Raw genomic sequence first — 27,862 nt, 5'->3', positions numbered from 1 at the left:
TCACTGATGACAAGGAATTTATCATCAAGAGAAATTAATATTTTATAAACTACTCTGCTTTTGGCATAGATAACAAGCAGATCCACTGAAGTCCCACATTCCATCTATATCATGACTTCATGTCAGGCTTGTGATTTGTTTGATCTTAGTGATTCTCAGATCTTTTTGTTTCCTGAACTCCTCATTTATTTCCTCTTTCTTACTGGTGTTCGGTAGGGCATGTCCACAGCAGTATTACTTTAGTATATTTCTGGTTCTTTTTGACCACAGAAAATTGGCCAGAACTGAAAAACATGATTGAATCATTGTCATGTCAAGACTTAATTCAATGGAAACAAGAAACACTGGTTTTACTGCTTGGCCTTCAGAGCTTTGAGAAATACCAAAATAAACTCTACTGACTACTTGAATACAATAGGACCAGGTATGATTCACCAAAACCATATCCACATCTTCTATGAAGGAATATAAAGGGAGTTGCAGTCAATTGTAATTTTAAAAAAATGCTTACTGTGGCCATTCCTATGACCTCTATCATGGTGAGTATTGTCATTCTTAAAGCTCTTCTTAATTATGATATGAAAATAATATTATATTTAAATCTTTGCAAGTAGAATTGGAAAAGTAACAGGTAGATTTATACCAGAGAATTGATTGCAAATCAGAGGAAAATATACAAATTAATGCTAGCATTTATATAGTGTTTTAAGGTTTCCAACATATTTTATAAATATAATTTTCTATCCTTGCAAAAACCCCAGAAGGGAGGTGCTATTATTAACTCCACTTTACAGAGGAATAAGATGAGGCAAACAGGGCTTAAGTGACTTGTCTAGGGTCACATACTTAATAAGTGTCTGAGGCCAGATTTAAACTCAGGTCTTCCTAACTCCAAATTCAGCCCTATAAAATGACAATCTCTAACATAATTATAATCTCTTGGTATCCAAAAGAATTTCAAAATACTTGAATGGTATTTTTCTTGCATCCAATTACAGTTTTTTTTTAATTTGGGAAATATATTTCAGGAGATATTTTTGTCCAGTTTTTCTTTTAGAACTGGATATAGGCAAACTTTGATTATTCCAGGGAAATGGTCTCCAGATATGTGTATTGTATATATGAGTCTCTTTTTTCTTTCTTTTGGAGAGAGCAGTTCAGTTGAACGATACAGGCCTAAATAGGCTTTGCTAGGTTAAAGGGCTCACACAGTTTAGTGATTTTGGAGGTGTAGTTCCAAACTGTTTTTCAGAATGACTGGGCCAGTTCATAGATTTACCAATCCATTCATGTCCCTGTTTTCCTATAGCAACTTTAACAATTGTCCTTTTTTGTTTCTTTGTCCTCATTGCTAATCTGATGTGTGAGGTGGAACCTCAGAGTTGTTTGTATTTGCATTCATCTATTAATGATTTAGGACATTTTTTTTTCCGTATTATTGTTGATAGGTTGGATTTCTTACTTTGAAAACTGTCTAATGATATTGGTTGGCCATTTTTTATTGTGGTAAGTACTTCTTGTTCTTATAAATTTTTACTTCCTTATATATCTTGGATATTAGAAATTTATCAGAGAAATTCTGCAAAGTTTTTCTTTTTTGCCAGTTAACTGTTTCCCTTCTAAATTTACTGGCACTGGATTTTTTGTGCAAAGCCTTTTTAATTTTATGTAATTAGAATTAAGAATTTGATCTTTTATAATCCTCTTTATTCTTTGCTTGAAAATAAACTCTTCACCTATCCATTGGTATACAAGATATTTTCTTCCTTGCTCCTTTAATTTGTTTATGATTTGATTTTAAAAATCTGTCATATATTCATTTGGACCTTACCTTTGAATGTGATATGAAATGCTGGCCTCTACATAACTAGATTGCTAGGAAATTCACTTTGGCACTGTACCATGAGACCATACTGATTGAGTCCATGACCATCTCAACTGGGTCCTCTCCATTGCAAGGCAATCCTTTTACAATTCTCAAATTTACTCATTACAATAGCTACTCTAGACCTTTTCTCTCAAATCCTCTCCCGGCTGAAGACCTTGGGTCACAAAGAAGTGACCATATACATCACCAAAAGAAACTAAGGCCATTTATCAAGAACTCTCTCTTCCCCTCTCCTCATTTCACATCACTCAAATGCCCTACATTGTTATTTACTCCTTAACCCCATCTCACATGAAAAATGGTCATTCTTCATGACAAAGTATACTACTCTACATGATTTCTTGACCTCATCTTATCCCTTCTTCTCCAGGAGACTGCCTCCTCTATCATCACCACTGTTTCACTAATTTTCAGTCTCTCCCTGTGTATTGGTTCCTTTTCTGACAGATGGAGTAGACTATGGAGAAACTTGAGAAAGTTAACCAACCAGAAGGTTATTGCAATAGTCTAGGAATAATGTGATAAGGACCTGCATCAGGGAGGTAGCTATGTGAGCCAAAGGAAGAGGAAGAAGGGGTGACTAGGTAGCACAGTAGATGGAGAGCCAGCCCTGTAGGCAGGTGGGCCTGAGTTCAAATCCAGCCTCAGACACTTGACACTTCCTAGCTGTGTGACCCTGGGCAAGTCACTTAACCCCAATTGCCTCACAAAAAAAAGAAGAAGAAAAAGAAGAAGAGGAAGCATATGAGAGATGCTGTGAAGGGAGAAAATACCAGACTCGGTAATAGATTATAAATGGGGGCTAAGTACAAATGAGGAGTTAAGTATGACACTGATGCTGAGAGTCTGGCTGAATAGGATAATGGTCGTACCCTTGACAATAATAATATGTTGTTGTTCAGTCATTTCAGGCTTGTCCAACTTTTCATGATGCCATTTTCTTGGCAAAGATACTAGAGTGGTTTGTCATTTCCTTCTCCAGTTCATTTTGAAGATGAGGAAACTGAGGCAAATAGAGTTAAGTGACTTGCCCAAGGTCATACAGCAAGTAAGTCTCTTAGGCCAGATTTGAACTCAGGTGTTCTTGACTCCAGGCCCAGCATGCTATCCACTACACCACCTAGATGCTTTCACCTACCTGCCCATTTAACAATAATAGGGAAGTTCAAAAGAGGAGCAAGTTTTTGGTTTTGTTTTGTTTTTGTTTTTTGAGGTAGATGATGTCACAAACACACCCTTATGTACTGCATCCTTAAAACACTGTCACTTCATCTATCTATCCCTATTAGCTATTATCTTATATTTCTCTTCCACTTCATGACTAAACTCCAAGAGAAAGCCACCTACAATTGATAATTCCATTTCCTTTCCTCACTCTTTTCTGAACTATTTGCAGTCTGACTTCTGACCTCATCATTCAACTGAACTGCTCTCTCCAAATTACCAATGATCTCTTAAACTGATCAATCAAATAGCTTTTTCTCAATCCTTATCCTTCTTGACCTCTCATCAGTCTTTGGCACTGCCACCCTCTCCTCCTGGTTCTTTTCTTTCCTGTTTGACCTCTCCTCAGTCTCCTTTGCTGGGTCTACATCCAAGTCATACTCACAAACTGTGAATGTTTCCCAAGCCTGTGTCCTAAGTCATCTTCTCTTGTCCCTTTATACTATTTCTCCTGGTGATTTCATTAGCTTCTACAGGTTTAATTATCACCTCTATATCAATGATTCTTAGATTTTTTTTTAACTCCTACCTTTACGCTGACATTCAGTATCACATCTCTAACTGCTTATTGGACATCTCATACTAGTAGATGATTAGTAGACATCTCAAACTAAACATATCTGAAGCAGAACTCATTATCTTAAAGCCCAACTTCATCTTCTAACTACTCTACTATTGATAGAAGAGTTGTTTTGACAGGAAGGGAAATGGTGGAAATAAATTTGAGGTCTTCAATGTTAGCCTTGATTCTATTCATTAAGCATCAGGGAGCCACTGAATATTTTTGAGTTGAGCAGTAGCAAAATAATAATCACTAGTTCACATTTATAAAGCCCTTTAGACCTTACAAAATATTTTCCTTATGCTAGCCCTGTGAGGCAAGGTAGTGAAAAGGCATCATTACCCTAATTTTTGAAGTAAGGTTTAGAGGAAGGACTTGAAGCCAGGTATTTTTAAAAAAAAATAATATTTTATTTTTCCCCAGTTAGATGTAAAGGCAATTTTTAACATTCATTTAAAAAATTTTTTCAGTTCCAAATTTTTTGTCTCCCTCCCTGCCCCCCAACAGTAAGCAATTTGTTATACATTATACATATTCAATCATGCAAAACATAGTACCATATTAGTCATGCTGTGAAAGAAGACATAGACCCAAAGGAGAAAAACAAATCATGAAAAAAAATACAGAAAATGAAAAATAGTATGCTTTAATCTGCATGCAAGCTCCATCAGTTTTTTCTCTGGAAGTAGATAGCATTTTTCATCATGAGTCCATTGGAACTATCTTGGATCATTGTATTGCTGAGAAGTCAGGGGTGGGGAACCTGAGGGCCTTGGCCACATGTGGGCTTCTAGATCCTTAAGTGTGGCCTTTTGTCTGAATCCAAATTTTACACAACAAAAGGCCACATGTGACCTTAAGGCTGCAGGTTCCCCATCCCTGGTCTAAGATATTCCCTTGTCACCTGCCTATTTTCTTTGAAGTTATTAGGCATGTTGTCACTCTCTTGGTGAGGCAATAGAAAAAGGAAAATTATAGGACAAGTTGGGGTGGTTGCATGTTACAAACCAATAAATGCAATCTATATATTTTTTTAAATTAATCAAACCTCCTTTTAGCCAATTGACAATTTACTTCTTGGTGAGTCAAAGTGGCATTTCAAATCCCTCTAATTATTGTCAGGGTAAGAGATGACAAGGTGGTATAATGGACAGGTGCCTAGCCTTGGAGTCAAGAAGATATGGGGGCAAATCAATGAACTAATCAAACAACAAACATCTATTAAATAACTGCTATTTGGCATGCAGTATGTAAAATGCTCTGGAATACAAAGGAAAAAGTGGAACAGTGGTCATCTGGATAGAAATGGAGCTGAGACATAAAGGGCTTTCTATCCTTAGAGAACCATAAAGAGGTTGATACTCTTCCAGCATCCCCCTCAGCAAGGTACACTGTCCTAATTAGCAGGGTGAGGGGATCCTGATGAACAGGATCAGGTTATTGGCTAGGAGTACCACCTAGTGGTAAAGCATGGTCACTGTGGAGTCTCTGTGTCAAAGGCTCTCTAATTATTTTTGAGTCAGTAGAATAGGCCTGGAGTTAGGAAGACATGAGTTCAAATCCAGTCTCAGACACATTGTGTGGCTCTGGGCAAATAATGTAACCTTTATTTTCTTAAGTTTTCTCATTTATAAAATGTAGATAAGGACCTGAGTTCAAATCCAGCCTCAGGTACATGACACTTAGTAGCTGTGTGACCCTGGGCAAGCCATTTAACCCCATTGCCTCATCAAAAAAACCCAAGCAAATAAATAAATAAAATGAAATGAAATGGGGATAACAGTAGCATCTACCTCCCATGGTTGTTGTAAGGCTCAAATGAGGTATTTGTAAAGTACTTAGTACAGTGCCTATAACATAGTTTATTTATTATTATGTGGAGAATAATGCTTTGGTGTAGATCCACCTAAGGGACTTTTGTTCTTGCGACACCCCTCGTCTTTTCATTTTCTCAGGAAACCAAAGGTTCTTGGGAATATCTAGCCATAAGTCAGATGTTTGTCTGAGACAAAGGATGGAGATTCAGCCAAGCCATAAGGAATTAAAAAACAAACAGATAAGTACTTATGGACTCCATCTAGCTGACACTTCTAGTTCCAACCAAAATGTTTTCCTTGTTGTCCTTTATACATGTTCTATTTCCCATTTCCCTGTCTTTGTGTAGACTGTTACCTTATGCTGAGTATACACTCCTTCCTCATCTGTGCCTCTAAGAGTCTCTAACTTCCTTCATGATTTATCCAGTTAACTCCTTTATCTCCTGTCATGATGTACTCCTCACCTAGGATTGTCAGTTCTCTCCCCCAATTGCTTTGTATTTACTTATCTGTGTGCATGTTATTTTCCTAAAACTGAATATCAGCTCCCTGAGGACAAGGAATCTTTTATTTTTATCTATCTCTAGTGAGTGTCTAGCACAGTGTCTAGTACATAGATCGTGTTTAATAAATACTTGTGGAATGAATGAACGACAAGTTCTGCATTTCATAAGAGCTTGGCTCCCAGAGGTGAAAATTCTCCTTCTACGGAGAAATGTCCCAGATGGGTAGGGCTCTGGGAAGTGACACACCCTCCATATGGGGATAAAAGCAGCTAAGAATTTTTCCATAGTCTGATATCTGTGTGAAGCATTCTACCTTCATCCTTAAAAAAGCTAAAGTTTAAGTCTCTGGACTCTAAAAGAGAAAATGATAAAAATCACTCTTCATCCTGTGAGGAATAGGTGGCACCCTAAAAAAATAAAACAAAAAACTTTCTAGCTGTAGTTAGAAGCTGGAAGTACGTAGCAAAACTATGATCATGTGACTAATGGAATATGTGATCACCCTTTATGATTATGAGATCACCCTTTAGAAATGAATAGCAGAGACCAGCTGACTCATGCCTGGTTGGGACTACATGACTGTCAGTGAAGATAAGCCATGCAAGACCACCAGAGAGCAGGGCAATTAAATAACTCAGATATTGGTGACCCTGCCATGTCAGAGACCTGTGTTGCCCCTGTATGTATATGCCCTCCCTGATTATACATGTTCACTATGTATGTGACCCCTCCATGAAGATTCCCTAGGTGCATCCATTCTTACTACTGAGACTATGTGTATTTGTGGGAGAATGTGACCCTGACTCATAGGCAAAATGTTCTTTCCCAACTCCTTATACAATTTTATCAAATGCCTTAATTGTGTCCTTTGTCTGATTAGTATAAGTAAACGCTTCCATGGGGGCTTATGAGCTCTGGTTTTGAGCAAATGCATTTTGAACTTGAGATAACTTTTCTGGGGGCCCCTACTTGTGAGAAGGGGTACCCTAGATGCATGAACTTCATCATATTTATAACATCTGCTCCTATTTGTCTCTAAAGCTCTCTTTTATTAGCTACACACCCCCTGCTCAATGTCAGCTTGACACCATGGCAGTGATTTGGAATTCGGGAGTTAACTCACTGGAAGGAGCAAGAACTTTTTTGCTACAAGAACACATTTTGCAAGGTAACCCATTCCTCATGTCATGAAGCCCTCCATCTAGTTTAATCTTGGAAGCTCATAGTTTTAATTTGTGAATAAATTTATTGCTTTTGGAAATGAAACATCGCAGGATTTTTTTTCCCCTGAGTATCATCACAAAGTCAGAGTTTCTAATGCATGTGCTGGCCATGGCTCTGGCTATTGGTCCCTCACAACATTTTTTCCTTAGTAGATCCTGCTCACTCAGGGAGTGGCAGTTCTGCTGATTTCTGTCAAAGTATGCACAGATTTTTGTCATGCTGATTAACGAGGACCACAGTGACCCCAAAGAGTGCTTTTTCAGTTTCAGTATGCCCTGAAGAGAACTGAAGCAAAATTCCCTCCCATTTCATTTTAGGAAGGCTGGAAAACAGCTACTTCCTCCTTCCCCTCCCTCTTCCTCCACCCCTCAATAAAAAGCTAGGGTAAACCATCCCGCTTCCTTATTTGTCCAAATGAACCAACATAAGAACTTGTAATACTGCTTCTGATTATGGTTAAGATTTGAAGTTGGGGCTCTAATCCTCATTAATGGTCAAGGTCAACCTGCCAACTTTGGACATCAGCTAGTATTTTATGATTCATCATGTGTTTTCTTTTTAAAAAGCAATTAAGAATAATTTTAAAAGATCAAAAGTTCTGCCAAATTTGCTTCTTTTTCATCCTTTCTCTAGTCTTGATTTGAAATTGCAAGCTGAAAATCTTTTTGGTATTTTGCCTGTCTTTGAGTCAAGCCATGTCTGTTAGGAAATGAAGTTCGCAAGAGGACAGTGATAAAGAATACATGGTCCCAGGGTATTTAACGAGAATGAGGAGAGGGAGGAGAAAACTAAGAAGCTAACGCTAGACCACCTTAGGCAGCACACACCAGATTTTAGGGAGAATATGGTTTAACTGGGGCATGTCCTAAGGAAAGTGCCCACAATGTAATTATTAATTTTTATTAATAATAATAATTACTAATGATAATGAAATAGCATTTCTATAGCTAACCTTAAGGTGTGCAAAGTGCTTTACTCTTCTTATCTTATCCTCACCCAACCTGGTAAGGTATATGTTTTTGTTAGCCCTATTTTTCAAATGAAGGAACTGATGCACAGAGATTAAATGATTTGCCCAGGGTCACATAGCTAGTAAGTGTATGAGACCAAATTTGAACTCAAGTCTTCTTGACTCCAGGCCCAGTGTTCTATCCACTGCACTGCCTGGCTGCCCATAGAATGCAACTAGCACTGTCTAAATGTGGAATGGGCTGCTTCAGGAGCTAGTGAGTTACCTGTCATAGGAGGTATTCAAGCAGAAAGTAGATGACCATGTTTGTATTTGGTAGGTATGTGACAGAGGGAACTTGTGCTTTGGGTAGTGGTTGCATGGGCTGACTTTGCAATCTTTGTTTGCAGTATTTTGTGACTGCCACACTATACTATGGTGCTGCTTTTCATTACGCTGAATTTGAAATGTGATCCCATCAGTCAGAGGCCATTTCAAATGCATTCTTGATATTTAAACCTATTCAAATGATAGAAATATGTCTGGTTCTTTCTCATCACATATTCCTAGAAAGGGAATGTGATGAACCAGATATAGAGCACAGGACTTTGGGGTAGGAAGACCTGGATTCAGATTCTGCCTCTGATGCTTATTGGCTGTGTAAGCATAGGCAAATCACTTGATCTCTCCCTTTTCTCATCTGCAAAATGGAAATAATATCTATGTTACTTCCCTCACTAGGTTATGAGATTCAAATGAAATTATATATGAGCAATTTTATGACAGCTAGGTGGCGCAGTGGATAGAGTGCCAGCCCTGGAGTCAGGAGGACCTGAGTTCAAATACAGCGTCAGACATTACAGCTGTGTGACCCTGGACAAGTCTCATAACCCCACTTGCCTCAGTTCCTCATCTGTGAAATGAGCTGGAGAAGAAAATGGCAAACCACTCTAGTATCTTTGCCAAGAAAACCCCAAATGGGGTCACGAGGAATTGGATGTGACTAAAAAAAAAATGACTGAACAACAATAATAACAATTTTATGAGGGGCAAGAACCACATGAAGCTTTGAGAAGCTGATTTGTCTCAGGACCTTGCTATCGAGCTATGTGCGGCAAGACAAATTGTAAAATTCCTTCCAACTTCACATTGCTCTTGGAGGAAGAGTTCAGAAGAAGACTCACTCTGGAGCTGGAAATTCTGGGTTCAAATTCTGCCTCCAATCACTACCTGAATGATCTGGGGCAAGCCACTTTAGTTTATCTGTAAAATGAGAAGGTTGAAGTAGATAACCTTGGATTTAGAGATCCCCTTCAAGCTCTCAATCTATGTTCCTAAGTGATTGAAATGTCTTCTTGTTTGTGAAATGGACAGACATTTGACTTTGCAGTCTATTTTTGTAGATGTCTGAATTTGTAGAAGTCTGAGCAACCATTTGGCCAAGAATAAAAATGACATTTGGAAATAGTGATTTTTTTTAGGTAAATTTTCATCTTTATTTGAAAAAGGAAGGTAGAGTTCTCGTGTTGATTTTGTAGAAAGTGAAGGCAACTGTCGTCTTACTGTTCCGGCTAATTCATGCACTCATTGAGTCTGACTTAAGCTCTAGTTACTTTGACAGGATTTAAAGTAGTAAGACAAATGTGAATAAAATGAAATTAGGTCTGTAGGATTCTGAATAATAAAACAAAGATTAAGATGGTGATATTGGTCCCTCAAGTGCCGGTATTTAAACTTTAAAAATCTATCAGGAGAGAAGATTAAGTGGTGTTTCTTTGGTCCTAAGAATGTAAAAGCTAAGACTAAAATGTTCCTTTTCCCCCACAGGTTTAAGATGTAAAGAATGATCCTTAAAGACATTAAATGACTATTAAATTCTCTTCAATGTGTAAAGGATCTCCTATAAAGTACACTCAGAAGGAATCCCTGAGTTGATACAATACTCTGCTAGTATCTTCCTCATAAACAAAGGGGGATTTTTTAAAAAACCTTTTCAAAAGACACACACACACACACACACACACACACACACACACACCCTGGCAAGTGGTAGTATTTGTGCTTTTAGTCTATAGCCATAGTATTTCTGAAATCAGCCTCCTAAATGCTTAATGGAAGGAAAAATGAATTCATAAAATTAAAATATATTTTAAATTCCTTAGCTATTGCTAGAGGTAGCATAAAGCAGCCACTCTTTAATGTCCTCTCTGTGACGTTTCAACCACTCAATGTTATTCTTCACTGTTTCCAGAACATTCTCTCGAGAAGCTGCTCCTGCTCCAGCTTCAGGGTATTTATTAAAAAAGGTCTGTATCTAGAAAAGAAAGAGGAAGAATTTAAACAACAACAACTCATCCTGAGGACGCCAATTCAGCAACTCTCGATCCCTTCTGCCATAGAATCTATGTATGGCCCACCATGCATAGACCTCCAAGTCCAGTTTCCAAGTTGAGATTCATCCTTTTGGAGCAATACTTCCCAAGTCTTTGACCCCCGAGCAACTCTATAGTATACATGATGGCACGTTGCACCTCACAGGTGAGCATGCCCATCTCTGGTTTCTATTGGTTGCTGAAATTTGAGTGCATGTGTTCAGGTCCTTTACTTCTATCCTGGGGCAACTTCTCCCTGGTAAATTTTATCTCTAGGATAGAACATAAATCTAGAATTGCGAGAGATGCCAGAAACCATTTAGCCCAACTCTGCATTTACAGAGGGAAAACGAGCTCCATGGAGATTGAATGACTCACTCCCAAATCACAGAAGGAGTGACAGTCATAATTCAAATGCAGATCATAAAAGTGGGGTTTGGATTTCAAAGGATCATAGATGAAAAAAGACTTTCCTGGTCATCTTACATGGTTAAGACTTTCAGGGTCATACCACGCCCCCCCCACACACACACACATTCTACAGATGGGAAAGGTAAGGCCCACTGATATTAAGTGACCTGCCTAAGGTCACAAAGGTAGTAACTATCAGAGGCAGGATTTGAACCTAAAGCCTTTAATTCCAGAGTCAATGTTTTTTCCATTATGTCCCTGTCTAGTGTTCAACTCACTGTTTTGAGGATTTCTTACTTCAGGGGCTAAGAGCGTTTTAAAATGATCCTTCAGGATTCCAAATCCCTAACCCCCTTTTAGGCATGTTCTCATTTGTTCCCCAAACACACAAAGAGTCTATCCCTGGAACCACAGTGACTGTAATCCTCAACACAATAATAAAACATACGGTTCTAATTCCAATAATTATATAAAACTTTCAAAATTTTGTTTCTCAGAATAAACATGTCCCAAAGTTCTTTTTCTCCCTTCCACCAGAGAGAAAGACAGACAGAGACAGAGACAGACACAGAGAGACAAAGAGAGAAAGACAGAGAGAGAGAAACAGAGAGAGAGAGAGAGAAAAGAAGGGAGAGAAGGAGAAAATTTTTACCAATGAGGAGTTACGAGATTTAAACCTTTGGTTTTGAAACACTAAAGGCATGAAGTCTAAATGGAATCCAATCTTAGACAAATCACCCCAGAGCAAAAGGGTCGTATCTCCCAGAGCTCCTTAGCAACCTAAGTAGCCCCATAGAGCTGTTTTAAGGGCTCTGAGACCTTAGATTTTTGCCTTCTGGTATACCAAATACCTTGTGGTATCATTGCCTTATGGTTTTTCCAAATAGAAAAAAAAAAGAATCTATATTTTCTACGGTCTCCCCATCTATTGCCCTCACCATATTTAACTCTACGACATTGCATGGAGGAAATTCAATAGACGATTAGTCCAGGCTATCTTTGAAAGTGACGAATGTTGGACAATATTTTAGATTCATACCTGCCAGAGCTGGAACTCAGTGTTAAATGGCTCTGCTATCGTCACAATTCGGCCAAGGTTTCGGTTATTGAGAGTGAACCTGAAAGGAAATTCGCGAGAGTGAAAGATAGCATTAAGGGCATAGAGTTCTGAATTACTGATTTAGATTCAGAAGGCATTTCCACCATTGGTGGGGGGGGGGGGGGGGTTGTTTTTAAAGTAATTGCCAAATTACTGGGAAGTCATAAAATCATCCTATCTTGGAGACAGAACTCTCTCTAAGCTGTCTCTAAAGCCACTGCTAAGAACTTTACAATTCTCATCTCATTTAATTCTCCCAACAACCCTGGGAGGTAGGTGCTAATTGGAGCCATCTAGGGCTTTAGAGATCAACTAGTATAATCCAATCCAATCCAACAAACCTTTATTGAGTGCCTACTATGTACAAAGCATTGTACCATGTGAAAATAGTCCCTCCCCTCAAAGGGGAGGAAAAGAAGGGCATTTATTAAGTACCTACTAGAAACAGCTTGGTGGTCCAGTGGATAAAGTGCCAGCCTGAAGTCAGGAAGACTCATCTTCCTGAGTGCAGGTCTGGCCTCAGGCACTTACTAGCTGTGTGATCCTGAGCAAGTCGCTTAACCCCGTTTGCCTCAGTTTCTTCATATGTAAAATGAATTGGAGAAGAAAATGACAAACCACTTCAATATCTTTGCCAAGAAAACCCCAAATGGGGTCACAAAGAGTCGAATACAACTAAGAAACAACCATGTACTAGGCACTGTGCTAAGCACTCTACATCTATTACCTCCTTTAATATTCACAACAATTCTATGAGCTAAATGCTATATTAACCTCATTTTGCAATTGAGAAAAAATGGGAGAGACTGAGTTGAAATGATTTACCCGGAGTCACACAGCTAGTAAGTGTTTGAGCTTGGATTTGAACTCAAGTCTTCCTGACTCTATCCCCTCTTAGCTGAGGAAGAAACTTGCATTCTACGGCACCAGTCCCCTTATTGCACAGGTAAGAAAACAGTCCTACAGAGGTGAAGGGACTGGCCTAAGGTTACATACTTAATTGTTGGCGGAGTCAGGATGAAAACCTGGGGCTCCTGACTCGAATCCAGTGCCCTAAATAAAAAGTTAGGGAATTTATAAAAAAGTCATACTCCTTTTGATACCATTTGATAAGTCCTTTCTTAGGAGAAAATTCAAGCCAGTTGTGAATTCTCTTTTATGGATCAGAGAGCTGGAAAAGGGAAAGATGACAGAATTCCCCAAAAGCTCTCCAAGGACATTCTCCCACACGGGAAAGCAGCCCATTCATCATACAGTTACTGAATGCTTAGAGCCTGCCTCAGATTTGCTTCCACTCAATTCGGTTTAATGCACATGTATTAAGCTTCTACCATGTGTCAGGAGCAAAGACAAAAATGAAGTCACGGAGCAGTTATGGGCATGAGACCTTTTTTTATTTTTGAGAGAAGGAATTGTGCTTTATTGTTTTTGTACCCCCAAACGACTTGGCGTGGTATTTTTATATATAACAGGCACCAAATAAATATTTAGATTGACTGGCTTTGGAATTCCTGGTTAGCTCATTTCACTCTTCAGTGAGGCCTGGTACTGTCTTTCTTTTTTTTTATATATAATTAATTAATTAATTTTTAGTTTTCAGCATTCACTTCCATAAGATTTTCTCCCCCTCCTTCTCCTCCCCCCTCCTCAAGAGGGTGGGCAGTCGGATATAGGCTCTACTTATACATTCATATTAAGTATATTTTCACATTAATCATGATGTAAAGAAGAACTAGAACTAATGGGAGGAACCACAAGAAAGAAGAAACAAAATGAAACAACAAAAGAAAAAGAGAGCAAATAGTATGCTTCCATCTGCATTCAGATTCCAAAATTCTTTCTCTGGATGTGGATAGCATTTTCCATTATGAGTCTTTTGGAGTTGTCTTGGATCCTTGCATTGCTGAGAAGAGCTAAGTCTGTCAAAGTCAGTCATCACGCAACGTGGCTGTTACTGTGTACAATGTTCTCCTGGTTCTGCTCACTTCACTCAGTATCAGTTCATATAAGTCTCTCCAGGTTTTCCTGAGGTCTGCCTGCTCATCATTTCTTATAGCACATTCCATTACATTTATATACCACAACCTGTTCAGCCATTCCCCAACTGATGGACATCCCCTCAATCTCCAATTCTTGGCCACCACAAAAAGAGCTACTATAAATATTTTTGTACCTGTGGGTCTTTTCCTGTTTATATGATCTCTTTGAGATATAGCCACAGAAGTGCTATTGCTGAGTCAAAGGTATGCACAATTTTATAGCTCTTTGGGCATAGTTCCAAATTGCTCTCTAGAATGGTTGGATCAGTTCACAACTTCACCAACAATGCTTTAATGTTCCAATTTTCCCACATCTTCTCCAACATTTATCATTTTCCTGTTTTGTCATACCATCCAATCTGATAGGTATGATGTGGTACCTCAGAGTTGTTTTGATTTGCATTTCTCTAATCAATAGTGATTTAGAGCATTTTTTCATTTGGCTATAGACAGCTTTAATTTCTTCACCCGAAAATTGCCTGTTCATATCCTTTGACCATTTATCAATTGGGGAATGACTTATATTCTTATAAATTTGATTCAGTTCTCTATATATTTTAGAGATGAGGCCTTTATCAGAGACACTGGCTGCAAAAATTGTTTCTCAGCTTTCTGCTTCCCTTCTAATCTTGGTTGTGTTGGTTTTGTTTGTGCAAAAACTTTTCAATTTAATGTAACCAAAGTCATCCATTTTGCATTTTATAATGTTCTCTATCTCTTGTTTGGTCATAAATTCTTCCCTTCTCCAGAGATCTGATAGGTAAACTATTCCTTACTCTCCTAGTTTGTTTATAGTATCTGTCTTTATATCTAAATCATGTACCCACTTTGACTTTATCTTGGTATAGGGTGTAAGATGCTGGTGTGTGCCTAATTTCTACCATACTCTTTTGCAGTTTTCCCAGCAGTTTTTGTTAAATAGTGAGTTTTTATCCCAGCATATGACATTTTTACACAAAGAATTACTAGGAGGAAAAGAGAATTAAACTCAGGAAATGCCTTTCCCAAGGTAAACCAGGCCAGTCTCTATGATGACAGGCATAAAGGTGCCCCATATGATTTTTCCTTCTAAAACAAGTATTCTTAAATTACAGTCTATGAACTTTTGTATTACCATATTTCAATATGATCAATTTCCTTTGTTATCCTATGTATTTTATTTTATGCATTTAAAAACACCCTGAGAAGGGGTTCATCAGACAGTAAAGAGTTAGTGGTGCCCTAGCATAGCCTTTGGGAAACAAGGGTCATCTCCATGCCTCAATGAGACAGTAGAGTGGGAGGCAGTAGAGATCACACGCAGACTGGGTGATGGAGCATATGGCTGTCAGCTTCAGATCACAGATCACAGAACACAGGGTGCTAGACTGAGAGTTGGAAAGGTCCTTGGAGGCCACAGAATCCAACCCTCTAATTTTATAGTTGAGAAAACTGAGTCTGAGAGGGTAAGTAGCTTGCCCAAGGTCACAACGTCAGTGACAAAGCCTAGCTAAGAGAGGAATAGCTCAATCAGATTGGCTGCAGGTTGATGAATTTTTAGCCACAGTCGCACTTGAAGACTAAACAATAAGACATTAGCAGGCTACATTTGGTGGCAAGTGGGGAGTAAAGATACCATTTTTGGTAAAACACAGAGCTCAATATATGTTATATATTGCCAAAAGCTTCATAGAACTTAGCAAGCAATGGAGTTGGGTATGGGGAGGAACAGATTTTTTTTTCAATTGTGAATTTCTCATTTTTTCCCCAAATCAAAGGAATATTGGTGAATTTCAAATTTTCTTTCATAGCTGCCTGTGACTTTACATGGAATTTTTCCTTTCTGTGCCTAACCTTAGGGGCAAGATTAAGACAGTATTGGGTGAATTAACATGGCTAAACTGAGACAAATGCCTTCATGCTTACCAATAAGAAGGAAGGAAAATGCCAATCTCTTAAGAACCAAAAAGTGAAGGAGAATTTTTTTTTTAAATGTGTGGTGTTAACATCAAAAAGGGCAAGATGCTGGACTGGATCTTGATGGGCAGAAATAGTAGAGAATAGGCTATAATTTCCTCTTCCTCTTAATTATTTCTAAGACTTATCAGGAGGACACAATGAGACCTTGAAGATTATAAAAGTCATTCTGTCACTGTCTTTTTATCTTTACTTCTGAGGCTGCTAGATGGTACTGTGGATAGAATGCAAGATCCAGGGTCTGGAAGATCTGGCTTCCACTCTAGCTTTATACACTAGCTATGTGACATTGGGAAAGTCATCTATCCTCTATGTTTCCTCATGTGTAAAATGGGAGTGTGGAAGTGAAGTAGTACAGTGGATAGCATGCCAGCTGTGGAGTCAGGAGGACCTGAGTTCAAATCTAGCCTTGGACACTTACTAGCTGTGTGACCTTGGGCAAATCACTTAGCTCTTTTTTATTTCAGTTTCCTCATCTGTAAAATTAGTTGGAGAAGAAAATGGCAGACCACCACAGTCTCTTTGCAAATGGGATCATGAAGAGTTGAACAGGACAACTGAACAACTACAGAAAAATGGGGATAAAAGTAGCACCTACCACCCAGGGGCATAGTAAGGATAAAATGCAATAATATTTGTAAAGCATTTTGCCAATCTTAAAGTACATAAATACTAGATATTGTTACTATTATTATATACAATACACATATCATAGTCATTTTTAAAGTGATGATCATAATTCTTCAAGATCCTTACCATTACAATATTATAAAGGCCATGCAAAGAGCAAAGTTTCTAGGAGCAGAGCATCAAGCCTGTTGCCTCACAAGACAGTATTGAAGTTGCTTCAGTTTATGTCTCTTTGAATGAGTCTCTCATTCACACTCATAAAATAAAATTAAAAGGGAAACATCAAGTTTCATCCCTTTGTACTGTCGTTATTGGTGAGTTCATTGAACCCTGAAGTTTCATCTTTAAGATTAGTGGTATAAACAAAAAGGAAGTAATAATCCTCCAGCAATCTGGGGTTTTGTGGCTGGGTCTCAAGCTGGCAAGGATGTTGCTAACATGATCATCAGATGTCCTTCAAGGCACATCATGAAAGCTGACAATAAATTGTGTCTAGATAGAAGCTGCTAAAAATATCCATTTTGAAGTTTGAGAAAAAGGATAGAGGCCTGGGGAAAAAAAGTTTGGATGGAACCTGGCTCAATTTTTGTTCAAGTCTATTCCAATTCTCATGGAGAAATTAACTTTTATTTAAGCTAGTTATAATTAGGTTGTTCCCTCCCTCCTGGTTTTTTGGTTCCTTTGTTTATTTTTTGTAGTGGGCATATGGTTGTCATATAATTTCACATATTGGATCATTTCAAAAGCACATGAAAATTAGATCATTGGACTGTGAAAAAATGTTAAAGGCCTTTGGCCAGAATGGTCAAGTTAGAGACAATTTTTATGGTCATGGGGAGAAAAGTGATATAACAGAGAATTTTGCCCTGGTGAATTGAAAGGTAGAAAAAGGAGAGGAAGAAAATAGCATATCACTGTAGTAGTAGATGTTCATTATAGTATTGGTATTATTTACTGTCATTTAAGTAGGATGCTAGGAAAGGGGGTTGTTGTTTGTCCTTCATTCTCCGAGAATACCGTGACATTAGAGAGGTGATGCCATGACATGAAAGTGAATTGGATTTAAGTAAGAGATGACTGTGCAAAGTTACCAGCCTCACTCTCTCTTTGGGAGCCATCTGGGTACAGTGGCAAGATATAGATCAGGATGAGTGGAGATGGCCCTGGATGCAGTGGGAGACCTTGGCCTTGGCTAATGTCTTTAAGGAGGTGAGGAAGAGAGGTAGTGATAGAAGTAAACGCCTTTGATATTGCCAATTACAATTGTTCCCCATGGTATAAAACTCATATTTTGAAAAAAAAATTTTTTTTCCTTACAACAGCATTTTGAAATGGGCAATACAACTAGTATTACCTCCAATATACACATGAGAAAAATTGAGGCCCAGAAAAGGTAAGTGACCTGTTCATTCATAGTAACAGTCTGATGATTTTCCCATGATGCCAAGCTGATTTCTCAAGTTGAAGATGGCAGAGGGCTAAGATCCAATGGTCAATTTTGATAAATAAATATATATATGTATAAATATAATATATTTATATATTATAATTTACATATTATCATATGTGATTTACATAATTATATATGTAGTGCTACCCATTACCACTCCTATGCCTTTGTTGAATAAGCCTGAAATTCTAAAAGTCTTAGAAGAAAGCCAAGGGAATGATTCTTCTACACATAGGAGAGATAAAAAAGGGAAGGCTGGAAAAGCATTTCTCCTTTCTTTCTTAATAAGCCTTTCTCCTTCAGTGTTTCCTTCTTTATAAAAAGTGTTGTAAGTAGGATATAGAACTTTTGTCATGTACTGTTCAAACACACGGAGGATAATTAACTAGGTCAAAAGAATATTACTACTATTGCTACTAATATGCTGCTGCTATTACTACTACTATTACTGCTACTACTACCGCTACTGCTGCTGTTATGTTAGGTCAAAAGAGTTGTGACTCCTATTAGTAAAGGAAGAGATTGAGCGCTGTGAGGAAATGGAGGTCCAGAGAGGTTAGTCATAGGATGGCAGAATCATGGACAGAGTTGGAAAAGACCCTAGTTCCTATCTAGTCCAACCCATCACTTCATAGACGAGGCCCAGAGAAATCAGAGATCACAGATGTAGAATTGTAAAGCACTTTAGCTGCTGTCCATTTTTACACCTTATTTCAGAGATAAGGAAACTGAAGCCCATTTACATAAGTAGTAAATTACAGACCTGAGATTTGAATAGCCTGATGCAGTGAATAGAGCACTAGAACTGGGGTTTGGAATATCTGGGTTCAAAGTCTGCCTCAGATACTTACTAGGTTTGTGATCCTTGGCAAAGGAAGAGAAGGAGAGGGTATCAAGCATTTATTAAGGGCCTACTGTGTGCCAGGCACTGTGCTAAAGATTTTACAAATAGTGTCTTATTTAATTGCTTCAAAGAATAGCAAATGTTTAATTTCTCTGGGTCTCAGTTTCTTAATCTGTAAAATGAAGGCATTGGACTCAGTGACCCCTAAGGTCCCTTCTAACTTTAAACCTAGGGTAACTAAGTGTTTCAGTGGATGGACCACTGAGCCTGGGGTCAAATCCTGAATCAAGATCTGAGTTCATTATGGCCTCTGACACTTACTAGCTGTGTAACCTGGGCAAGTCACTTAACTCTGTTTGCCTCAGTTTCCTCATCTGTAAAATGAGCTGGAGAAGGAAAGGGCAAACCACTCCAGTATCTTTGCCAAGAAAAACCCATATGGAGTCATGAAGAGTTGGACTGAAAAGGCTGAACAACACCCCCCCAAAATTTATGACCTTATCACCCCAAAATTATGTTGTTTCCATTATATTTTGAAGTTAATTCTAGGAATTCTAATATCCCAATGATTAAGGACATATATATTATTACATATTATAAATAATTATGCATATGTTTATATGCACTCGTATTTAATCACAACCAGCATCACATCCCTTCAGACTCCAATTTGCCACTGATCTGTTAGAACTAATTCTTTCAAAAGGAGGTGACATGAAGTCAACTTGGGTCTTGTTCCTTTAATGGCAAATAGCATTTTCCTCCATCTCTGAACACATACTCCTTGAGCAAATGGCACTTACTGAAACTAGAGATAGTTACTTGAGGAATAAAATGTCTCTAGGCAGTCATAAGCAAAGAAAACAAAAAACCAATCAACGTACCTGTTGATTAAATATTCCCAGTTCAATCGTATCCAGTCCCAGGCCATGTACTTGCCATAGCTATTATATGAAATATATCGGATAACAGTAAACACATCCTGGGACTTGATGATGTTGGTGTCCTTGAGAAGGTCCAGATACCTAAGAGAAACCAAATGGAAAGATAGTTCAAAAGGAACTTTTAATGTTCACCCTTAGCTAAATTCCACCCAATAACATACCAGCAATCCAATTCTTGTGGTACCAACTGGCATAATTAATTGGATGGGACAACTGATGAAAAAACATCATCTTTCATCTCTTACACTACTGTCAAAGGCCAACTAATGATTCTAAAAGCTCAAAAAAAGCCAAGCTGTCAAAACCTGAGAGAGCTCATTTTTGAGGTCACTCAGAAACATGAAATAAATAATAAACTAGACTTTGTTTATAAAATATGAACCTTGGAACTCAATGCACGTTGTGAAGGAGTTTTTGTTTGTTTGAAAATGGCTTTTAACAAATTTGCTCATGTTGTCCTGCCCTCGTCTATTGGACAGGATTCTATAAAAATAGCTAAGAAGCCAACATTTTCTGGAGAAGAAATGAAAGGAATATTCATATTATCTCATGCAGTTAGATGCATTTGACTCATTTCTGGACTGCGTTTAATAATATGCTAATGCAACATTGTTTAGCTCTGTTGTCTGAGAACTGAGTATCTCCATGCACCAATTGCATTTACTCTCTTCCATGGTCACAGACTATAACCCCAATGATCCTAGTTAACCATCTCAGGAATTCATGTTGGTCACAAGGCAGGGTGGGTGCGAGGAAGAACTGGCAAGAGAATGTGGACGGAATGGGACATTTTCCCCCACTACTACTGGGAAAGCCAATAAATAATGCATGTCCTGTTGATACTGGTTGTATTGTATTATTGGGTTTCTATGTGAACTATAGCTCATCTATCATATGTTTCAGGTAAAAAAATAAAGATACTATACATCTTAAGAAAGAAATACTCTTTTTAGGGAATTAAGAAAAAGCCAGAAATAACCTTGATAAAAGAGTAACATCGTTCACAGATGCTAATCCATAAAGCAATTTTTCTTTTTCTTGAGCTAGAGTGGTATTCTGGTACAGTGAGAGCATGTAGTTCCATGAGGCTTCATCTCCTGAGTTCTGCATTCCATATCGGTACACCAGAAGCCGAAGATTCACAGGTTGACTAGAAGAGACACAGAATTTCATTTGTAGAGTAGTTTTTTGTTTGTTTGTTTGTTTTCATCATAAGACTTCATTACACGCTCTTGGTTCTCCTCCTAATGTCTCTGTTCTTGCTCAATCTCCTTCATTGGCTTCTCCTATTCTTTTATCACAGCAGTTTACAAAGTCTCTGCTCTCTCTGTCTCTGTCTTTCTCTTCACCTTTTCCTTTGATCGTCTCATTCAAGTTCATGGCTATCATCTCAATAAAAATGACTCCCCAATCTACTTCTCTAACCTTGACCTCTTTCTTGAATGCCAGACTAGCATTTCAAATTATCTATTGGAAATTTCCACTTGGATGGTTCGTTGACACATACCTCATATTCAACATTTGTAAAATGAAGGAATTAATTTTATTCCATGAGTAGTGCTGTTTTTTTTACCTTTTTTTATTGAAATCTTTTTAGAGGCAACTAGGTGGCATAGTGGATAGAGAGCTGGGCCTGGATTCAAGAAGACCTGAGTTCAAATCTGGCTTCATATATTTACTAGGATGTGATTCTGAACAAGTTCTTTAATTTCTGGTTGCTTCAGTTTTCTCGACTGTAAAATGGAGATAATAATAGCACTTACCTCCCAGAGAGAGCATCAAATGAGATATTTATAAAGCATTTAGGACAAACCCTGGTGCATAGTAAATACCATATAAATGCCAGGTATCATCATTATTATTGATATTATTCAGTGGCATCATACCATTCTAGTTGCTCATGCTTATAATCTTAGCAACATCTTTGGCTCCTTCCTCTCTTTTAGCCCATGTCTGTTAGTCAATTGATGCAGCGCGTGGAATGCTGGGCTTCAGTGATCACTAGATTCAGTGATCCTACCTCAGACACTTACTAGTTGTGTGACCCTGGGCCAGTCACTTAATCCCAGCTTCAGTTTCTCCATTTATACCATAGTAGCCTCATAACAATTCTTCCCACTTCTAGTTTCTTCTCTTTTCACTCCACTTCCACCATTGAAGACTGATCTTTGTCACACCATTCCATTCTTCCCAAATCTTCAATGACTCCCCACTACTCACTAAATAAATACTAGGCTCCTTAGTCTGACACTTTAGGCTCTCCAGATTCACGTCAAGTCTTTTTTGTGTACTTTGTTTTTGCCAAATTGGACTACTCACTACTCTCTACTCTCGCCATCTCCTTCTTTAAGGCCCAGCTCAAATAGCACCACCTCCATGAAGATCTCTGATTTCCACAGGTGAAAATGATTTCTCCCTTATTTCTACTTTTTTATGCAATTGTGTTCCAATTTATAGATTATAAAGTCCTTGAAGACAATAATTGTTTCACTTTTTTCTCTGTATACTCACTGCCTATCATAGTGCATAGTTATAACAGGGGCTTAATAAATTCTTGTTGCTTGAAAAATTAATTGATTTGCATTACATTTATCTGTACACATGTCTCATCTCCCCCATCAGATAATCATAATAATAGCTAACATTTATGTAGCTCCTACTATGTGCCAGGAACTATAATAAGCACTTTACAATTATTGTCTTATTTGCTCCTTACGATGACTCTGGGAGGTAGGTGCTATTATTATCTCCATTTCATAGGTAGGGAAACTAAGGAAAACAGAGCTTTCATGACATCCCAGGGTCACATACCTAGTAAGTGTCTGAGGGCAGATTTGAATTCAAGTCTTCCTGACTCCCAGCCCAGTACTCTAACCACAGTGCAAAAATGCCAGCTGCTTTTAAGGTCAGTAACTCCGTCTTTTTATCTCCTCCAATGCACAATGCATTCACTGAATGCAGTAGGTGATTTATTCATGTAAAATGAAGCAACAGATAAGGCAAATTAAACATTGTAAATAGTCACCTAGCTCCATTTTGCCACTTCTTAAATAATTCAGAAGCATTGTTGAGTGCATCTGTATCTCCCATCTTGCATGCTAACCCTAGAACCGAGGAACGAAGTAACCTTTGAAAAAGAGAGGAAAATCAAATGTCATTGTTTAACTGTTGTAACTAGTTTTTTTTTTAAAATTAAATCAGCAAATGTTCATGTCACTAAAAGATAGATAAGTAATAACTTTTCAAGATGTCCTCCTTCATCTTCCCATCTCAGAGAATCTGCCAAAGGCTTCACCTGACTTCGGAGGTATTCCTATAATAAAAGAACCATTAAAAATTAGTATCTTTCACTGTTTGGTCAAGTCTCACTTATTTCATGAATAGCCTACAGAAATCCGAGGAGCTAGTGAATACCACTGAACTAAGGCTCTTTTCTGTTAACCTCTGAGACTCCAAACTTTTGTTATCTTGATCATCTTGACCCAGCCTTGCTTTGCCACTAACCTCTTGTTATATAGTGGGCACCTCAATGTTCTTCTCTGTACTTTAAGTTATCCGGCCCATCGTAGTTAGGAGTAGTTTCAATTTCCTCTTTTTTAAATTGGGGATAAGAATAGCACCTAGCTTGGCCCATAGAAAGGTGGCATAGCCATAGATGCAATGTACTCTATACACATTATAATTATGAGAGAACTGCTACATTCATAACAGAATTCTTCTTGGCATAGGACAATAATTGAAGACATTTCTCTTAAAACATCTTTCACTATTAGAGTGAAATTGGCAATCGTAAGAATAACCAAGGACAGTGATTGTTATATTTTGATACTAATAGAACCTTTTGAAATTGTGTTTTAATATCAATGAGCCCATTCAATGGATACATTGTGGTTTTCTTTCTTTTTTTTTAAAGTACACACTTTAAGGTTTTCAAACTGCTTTACATTTGTTATCTTATCTGATCCTCAAAACTACCATGTGAGGTAGATGCTATTATTATTCCCATTTTTAAAAAGAGGAAATTGAGACTAGGAACATCACAATACTTCTAACTATGTGATTCTTATTATGAGACTTTAGGCTGCTGGAATTTGTCTTGGCAAACTATATAGCTGTTGCTTTTTTGTCCTTAATGAAACCTCCTTCTGACATGGTAACTGCTGATCTGCAAGTTTTTTTCTATAGACCACAGCTGGAAGAGAAACGGTTTGTTTACAAGGGATGTTCTTATTACACCTTCATCTCCATTTCATTTTGGCGATGGAGATGTAGGCTTCTAGTCTGTCACTCACAGCTTATTCTACCAACAATTCTATTTAGTTCCCCAATTATATTATCAGCATTACCTTAAGCAGAGGATACACCTCTGTATCATCTTCAAGCATGCTGGTTATATAAGATAGTGCTGATATAACTCTGTGCCATGGTAAGTAGTCGTTTTCATTTTTCAGATACAAGGTCAGGTTCAGAGAAACACTGTATTTCAGAAGACTGGCCCTAAGAAAGGAAATGGCAATACAATTAATTCAAATTTCAGTTCTCATGGCTGAAAGCACTAATGGAAAGCAACATACCATTCAATACCGATTAGACTTCTTTTTCATCAATAATTCTTTCATGAAATTGTTTAGAAAAAATGTGCTTATTGAGAGCATTTTGAAGCCTCCTGCCTAGTGGGTTGGGAACCTGTCAAGTGCTTTTATGTTAAAAATGATCTATTAGCCTCATCATGTAGCCAGCAATGAGGAACAAGACATTAAAAGCAGCGTATGCATTTTAAAAGACACTGGAGCCAAGTTTAAAGACAAATGAACAGAAACTACCATGTTGTATGTTTAGCACCAAAGAACATAAAAATTAAAATATGTTCAGTATTGCTGTTATAGTGACAATGAATCTGCCATAAAAATAGCTCATTGAAATAGCTTTGACTTGTATTTTTTAAAGGGGAAACGTTAATGACTGCTAGTTCATTGTCCTGTAGGTGTTCAATAAATATTGAATGGAAAACTGCTTACACTGTTCAGCCAACCTATCTTTTTTAAGTTTTCTCCTGTAGAAATTTGTCTTATCTGTACATTTCCCAATGGTCTTCTTGGATTTAAAACAAAAATTTCCTCTGGATATTTTGTAGGCATTTCCAGAATATGAAACCTTGGGAAATAGTAATGATTGCCTCCAGTAAATAATCGTAAAATTTTTTGGATGTCACTTCCTTGTCCCCCCTCCTCCACTCCAAACAGGAATAATCTAAATTTTAGACAAGTTTCCAAAGAATCCTAGGTGAAAATGAAATAGACTTTCAAAATTTTTAAAAATGTAAGCATGAAAGTAAAATGTTTGAACTTGAAGTTATATCATTTGAAATTTATTGAGTCAACATAGTGACTCTAAACCACTTGAGATTTAAAATGTTTTGTGTATGAAACATTTACCCTAAGGATGTTACTAAGAAGAAAGTCCTTATATACATCACAATATTTACAGCAACACTTTTTTGTGATAGCAAAGAGGTGGAAACAAAGCAAATGTCCATCAATTAGGGAATGGCTAAACAAATGGAGAAACATAAATGGAAAGGAATATTACAGTGCTGTAAGATACTATGAATATGATGAATACAGAAAACATGGAAACACATCAACTAATATAAACTGAAGCAGCAGAGCTACAAAAAAAATAGACACAATGACTACAGCAAAGGAAATGGAGAAAAGCAAGAACCATGAAACGATTGAAAAGGAAGGTTGAAAATGACAAAAAACAAGCATGGCCACAAAGAAGAGATGTGAGAATATACCTGTTCTCTCTTCGTTGCAGAGGTAGGAAGTCTATGGGTGTGGAATATTCTACATATTTTCAGATTTTTTATGTATTGATAAGTTTTGCTGATTTTGTGTGTGTGTGCTTCCTCTTTAAAAAAAAAACTTGATTACATAGACGGGGAACACAGAGAGATATAGGGGAAAATTAATTTGAATACAAAAAACATCAATAAAACTTATTGTAAGAAAGAAAATTATTTGTAGGTTATTATAAAACTGAGGACCCATTTTACAGGTAATGCCAATGAAATCAATATACTACTTGAAATGGACATCCAAAACTTAACTCTCTAATTCCATGACTTTAGATAGCCAATCCATCCAAAAGGAACATTATTGAAGTTGGCTCTGCTGATTGATCAAATGTATAGAATGGATACCAAATCTGCACTTTAGATTGTAAAGTCAATAACAGATATCCAGCCACAGGATCCAATCTTTGGTGAACAAGGCCTGCCACACAAGAAGTTTGAATTTAATTCAATTCCATATGAAAGGTAAAGGATATTGAAGCCAAATATTGCTTGGCAGGGATGCTCTGTCTTTCTGTAAGACAAAAATGTACTCATTGAGAGAGCCGGTATTTTAACAGGTAATTCCCTGAATTGGATTTTTTTTTCATTATATTTGGAACTTACAAGATTTTAATGAAGAGAAATTCTCACTAAATTCAATGTAAACTGGGACCAGCTCCATCCTGTAGGTACTACCCCCTGGTCTTTGTCTGTAGACTGACTGCTCAGTCAGCAAGTGACCCAGGTGATTTTTGGATACCAATTCAAATGCAGCAGCTGGTATTTTTGTCATGGTTGCTCCTTATCATGGTCAAACAGAACCAACTTGTAGGAAGGAGACTGATTTAAGAGGATCAGTAAAGTAAATAATAAAGGAAAGAAGAACTAATTGGGAAAATTCAGGGGTTAGGTAATTGAGGGCAATTTGATCTTGATTTGTTTTTGGTTAAACTAATGACATCAAAGGTATCTTGTTTTCTAAACATGTCATATAGCTCTTTCAAGATAAAACAGCATTTTAATAATAATAACTAACATTATAATGATAGCTTTAAGATTTGGAAAGTGTCCCAAACACATTAGCTCACACAGTCATAGGTGTAGAGCTAAAAGGGATTTAAAAGGTCACTGAGTGAAAGCTTTTTACTTTACAGGTGAGGAAACAGAGGTCCCACAAACAGTGTGTCCCTAGTGCCAAGCTGGCATATGCTTAACGTATACTTGTTGATTGATGATTGATTGACAGAAATCATACTGGCAATAAACATCAGAGGCAGAATTTGAACACAGCTCCTCTGATTCTAAACCCAATCCTGTTTCCACTACACCATGATCCTAGAGGAATTAATGCCCTCATTTTACAGGTGAAGAAACTGAGGGTCTGAAAATGAGGGGACTTGCCAATATTTATATGGCTAGCAAGTGTCAAAGGTAGGATTTGATCCCACTCCAAAGCCCTTTCCACAACAAAGGGATTGTAGCAGTACCAGATCTCAAACTATACTTCAAAGTGGTAATCCTCAAAACAATTTGGTATTGGTCAAAAAATTATATGTAGACCATGTAGACGTACAATTTCTTTCATAGAGTTGTCTACTTTCCCAATAGTTTTTGTTCAATTGTTATTCCTTACCCCAGTATCTGGGATCTTTGCGCTTGTTGAACTCTAGGCTACTAGGTTTGGTTACTTCTGAATGTTGTATACCAATACTATTCCCTTGAGGAGCTCTCTATTTTTTGGAATTAATTGTCTTTGAATATTTTGTGGAATTCATATCGTTAATTAAGTTTTTTTTAAAGTTCATTTATGTGGTCAAAGGATATGAGTAGGCAGTTTTCAGAGGAAGAAATCAAAGCTATAGTCATGCGGTCAAAGAATCCTATAAATCACTATTGATTAGAGAAATGCAAATTGAAACAATTCTGAGGTACCTTCTTACACAAACAAAACCAAAGCAACCAAGATTAGAAGGAAAACAGAAAGATGGGAAATAATTTTTACAGCCAGTGTTTTTGATAAAGGCCTCATTTCTAAAATACATAGAGAACTGAGTCAAATTTATAATAATATAAGTAGTTCTCCAATTGATAAGTTGTCAAAGGATATG

The 27,862-nt window shown here is 37.5% G+C and overlaps 1 protein-coding gene across 1 annotated transcript in view; it reads right to left on the bottom strand.

Moving 5' to 3' along the window:
* Positions 1-9,688: 9,688 nt before the first annotated feature.
* The window catches only part of ENPEP (glutamyl aminopeptidase), a 118,261-nt gene continuing 100,087 nt past the window's right edge, over positions 9,689-27,862 (bottom strand). The window contains exons 14-20 of the mRNA XM_027837520.1: positions 24,262-24,412; positions 23,155-23,228; positions 22,941-23,042; positions 20,895-21,065; positions 19,856-19,996; positions 11,993-12,071; positions 9,689-10,484 (exon numbers count right to left, since the gene is read on the bottom strand). Coding sequence (XP_027693321.1) covers positions 10,329-10,484; positions 11,993-12,071; positions 19,856-19,996; positions 20,895-21,065; positions 22,941-23,042; positions 23,155-23,228; positions 24,262-24,412 — 874 coding nt within the window. The 3' untranslated portion in view covers positions 9,689-10,328. The remainder of the gene's footprint in view (positions 10,485-11,992; positions 12,072-19,855; positions 19,997-20,894; positions 21,066-22,940; positions 23,043-23,154; positions 23,229-24,261; positions 24,413-27,862) is intronic.

The sequence above is a fragment of the Vombatus ursinus genome, unplaced genomic scaffold (assembly GCF_900497805.2).
Source record: "Vombatus ursinus unplaced genomic scaffold, bare-nosed wombat genome assembly UNPS02014821.1, whole genome shotgun sequence".
Lineage (NCBI taxonomy): Eukaryota > Metazoa > Chordata > Mammalia > Diprotodontia > Vombatidae > Vombatus > Vombatus ursinus.
This window is presented reverse-complemented; position numbering and strand designations above follow the sequence as displayed.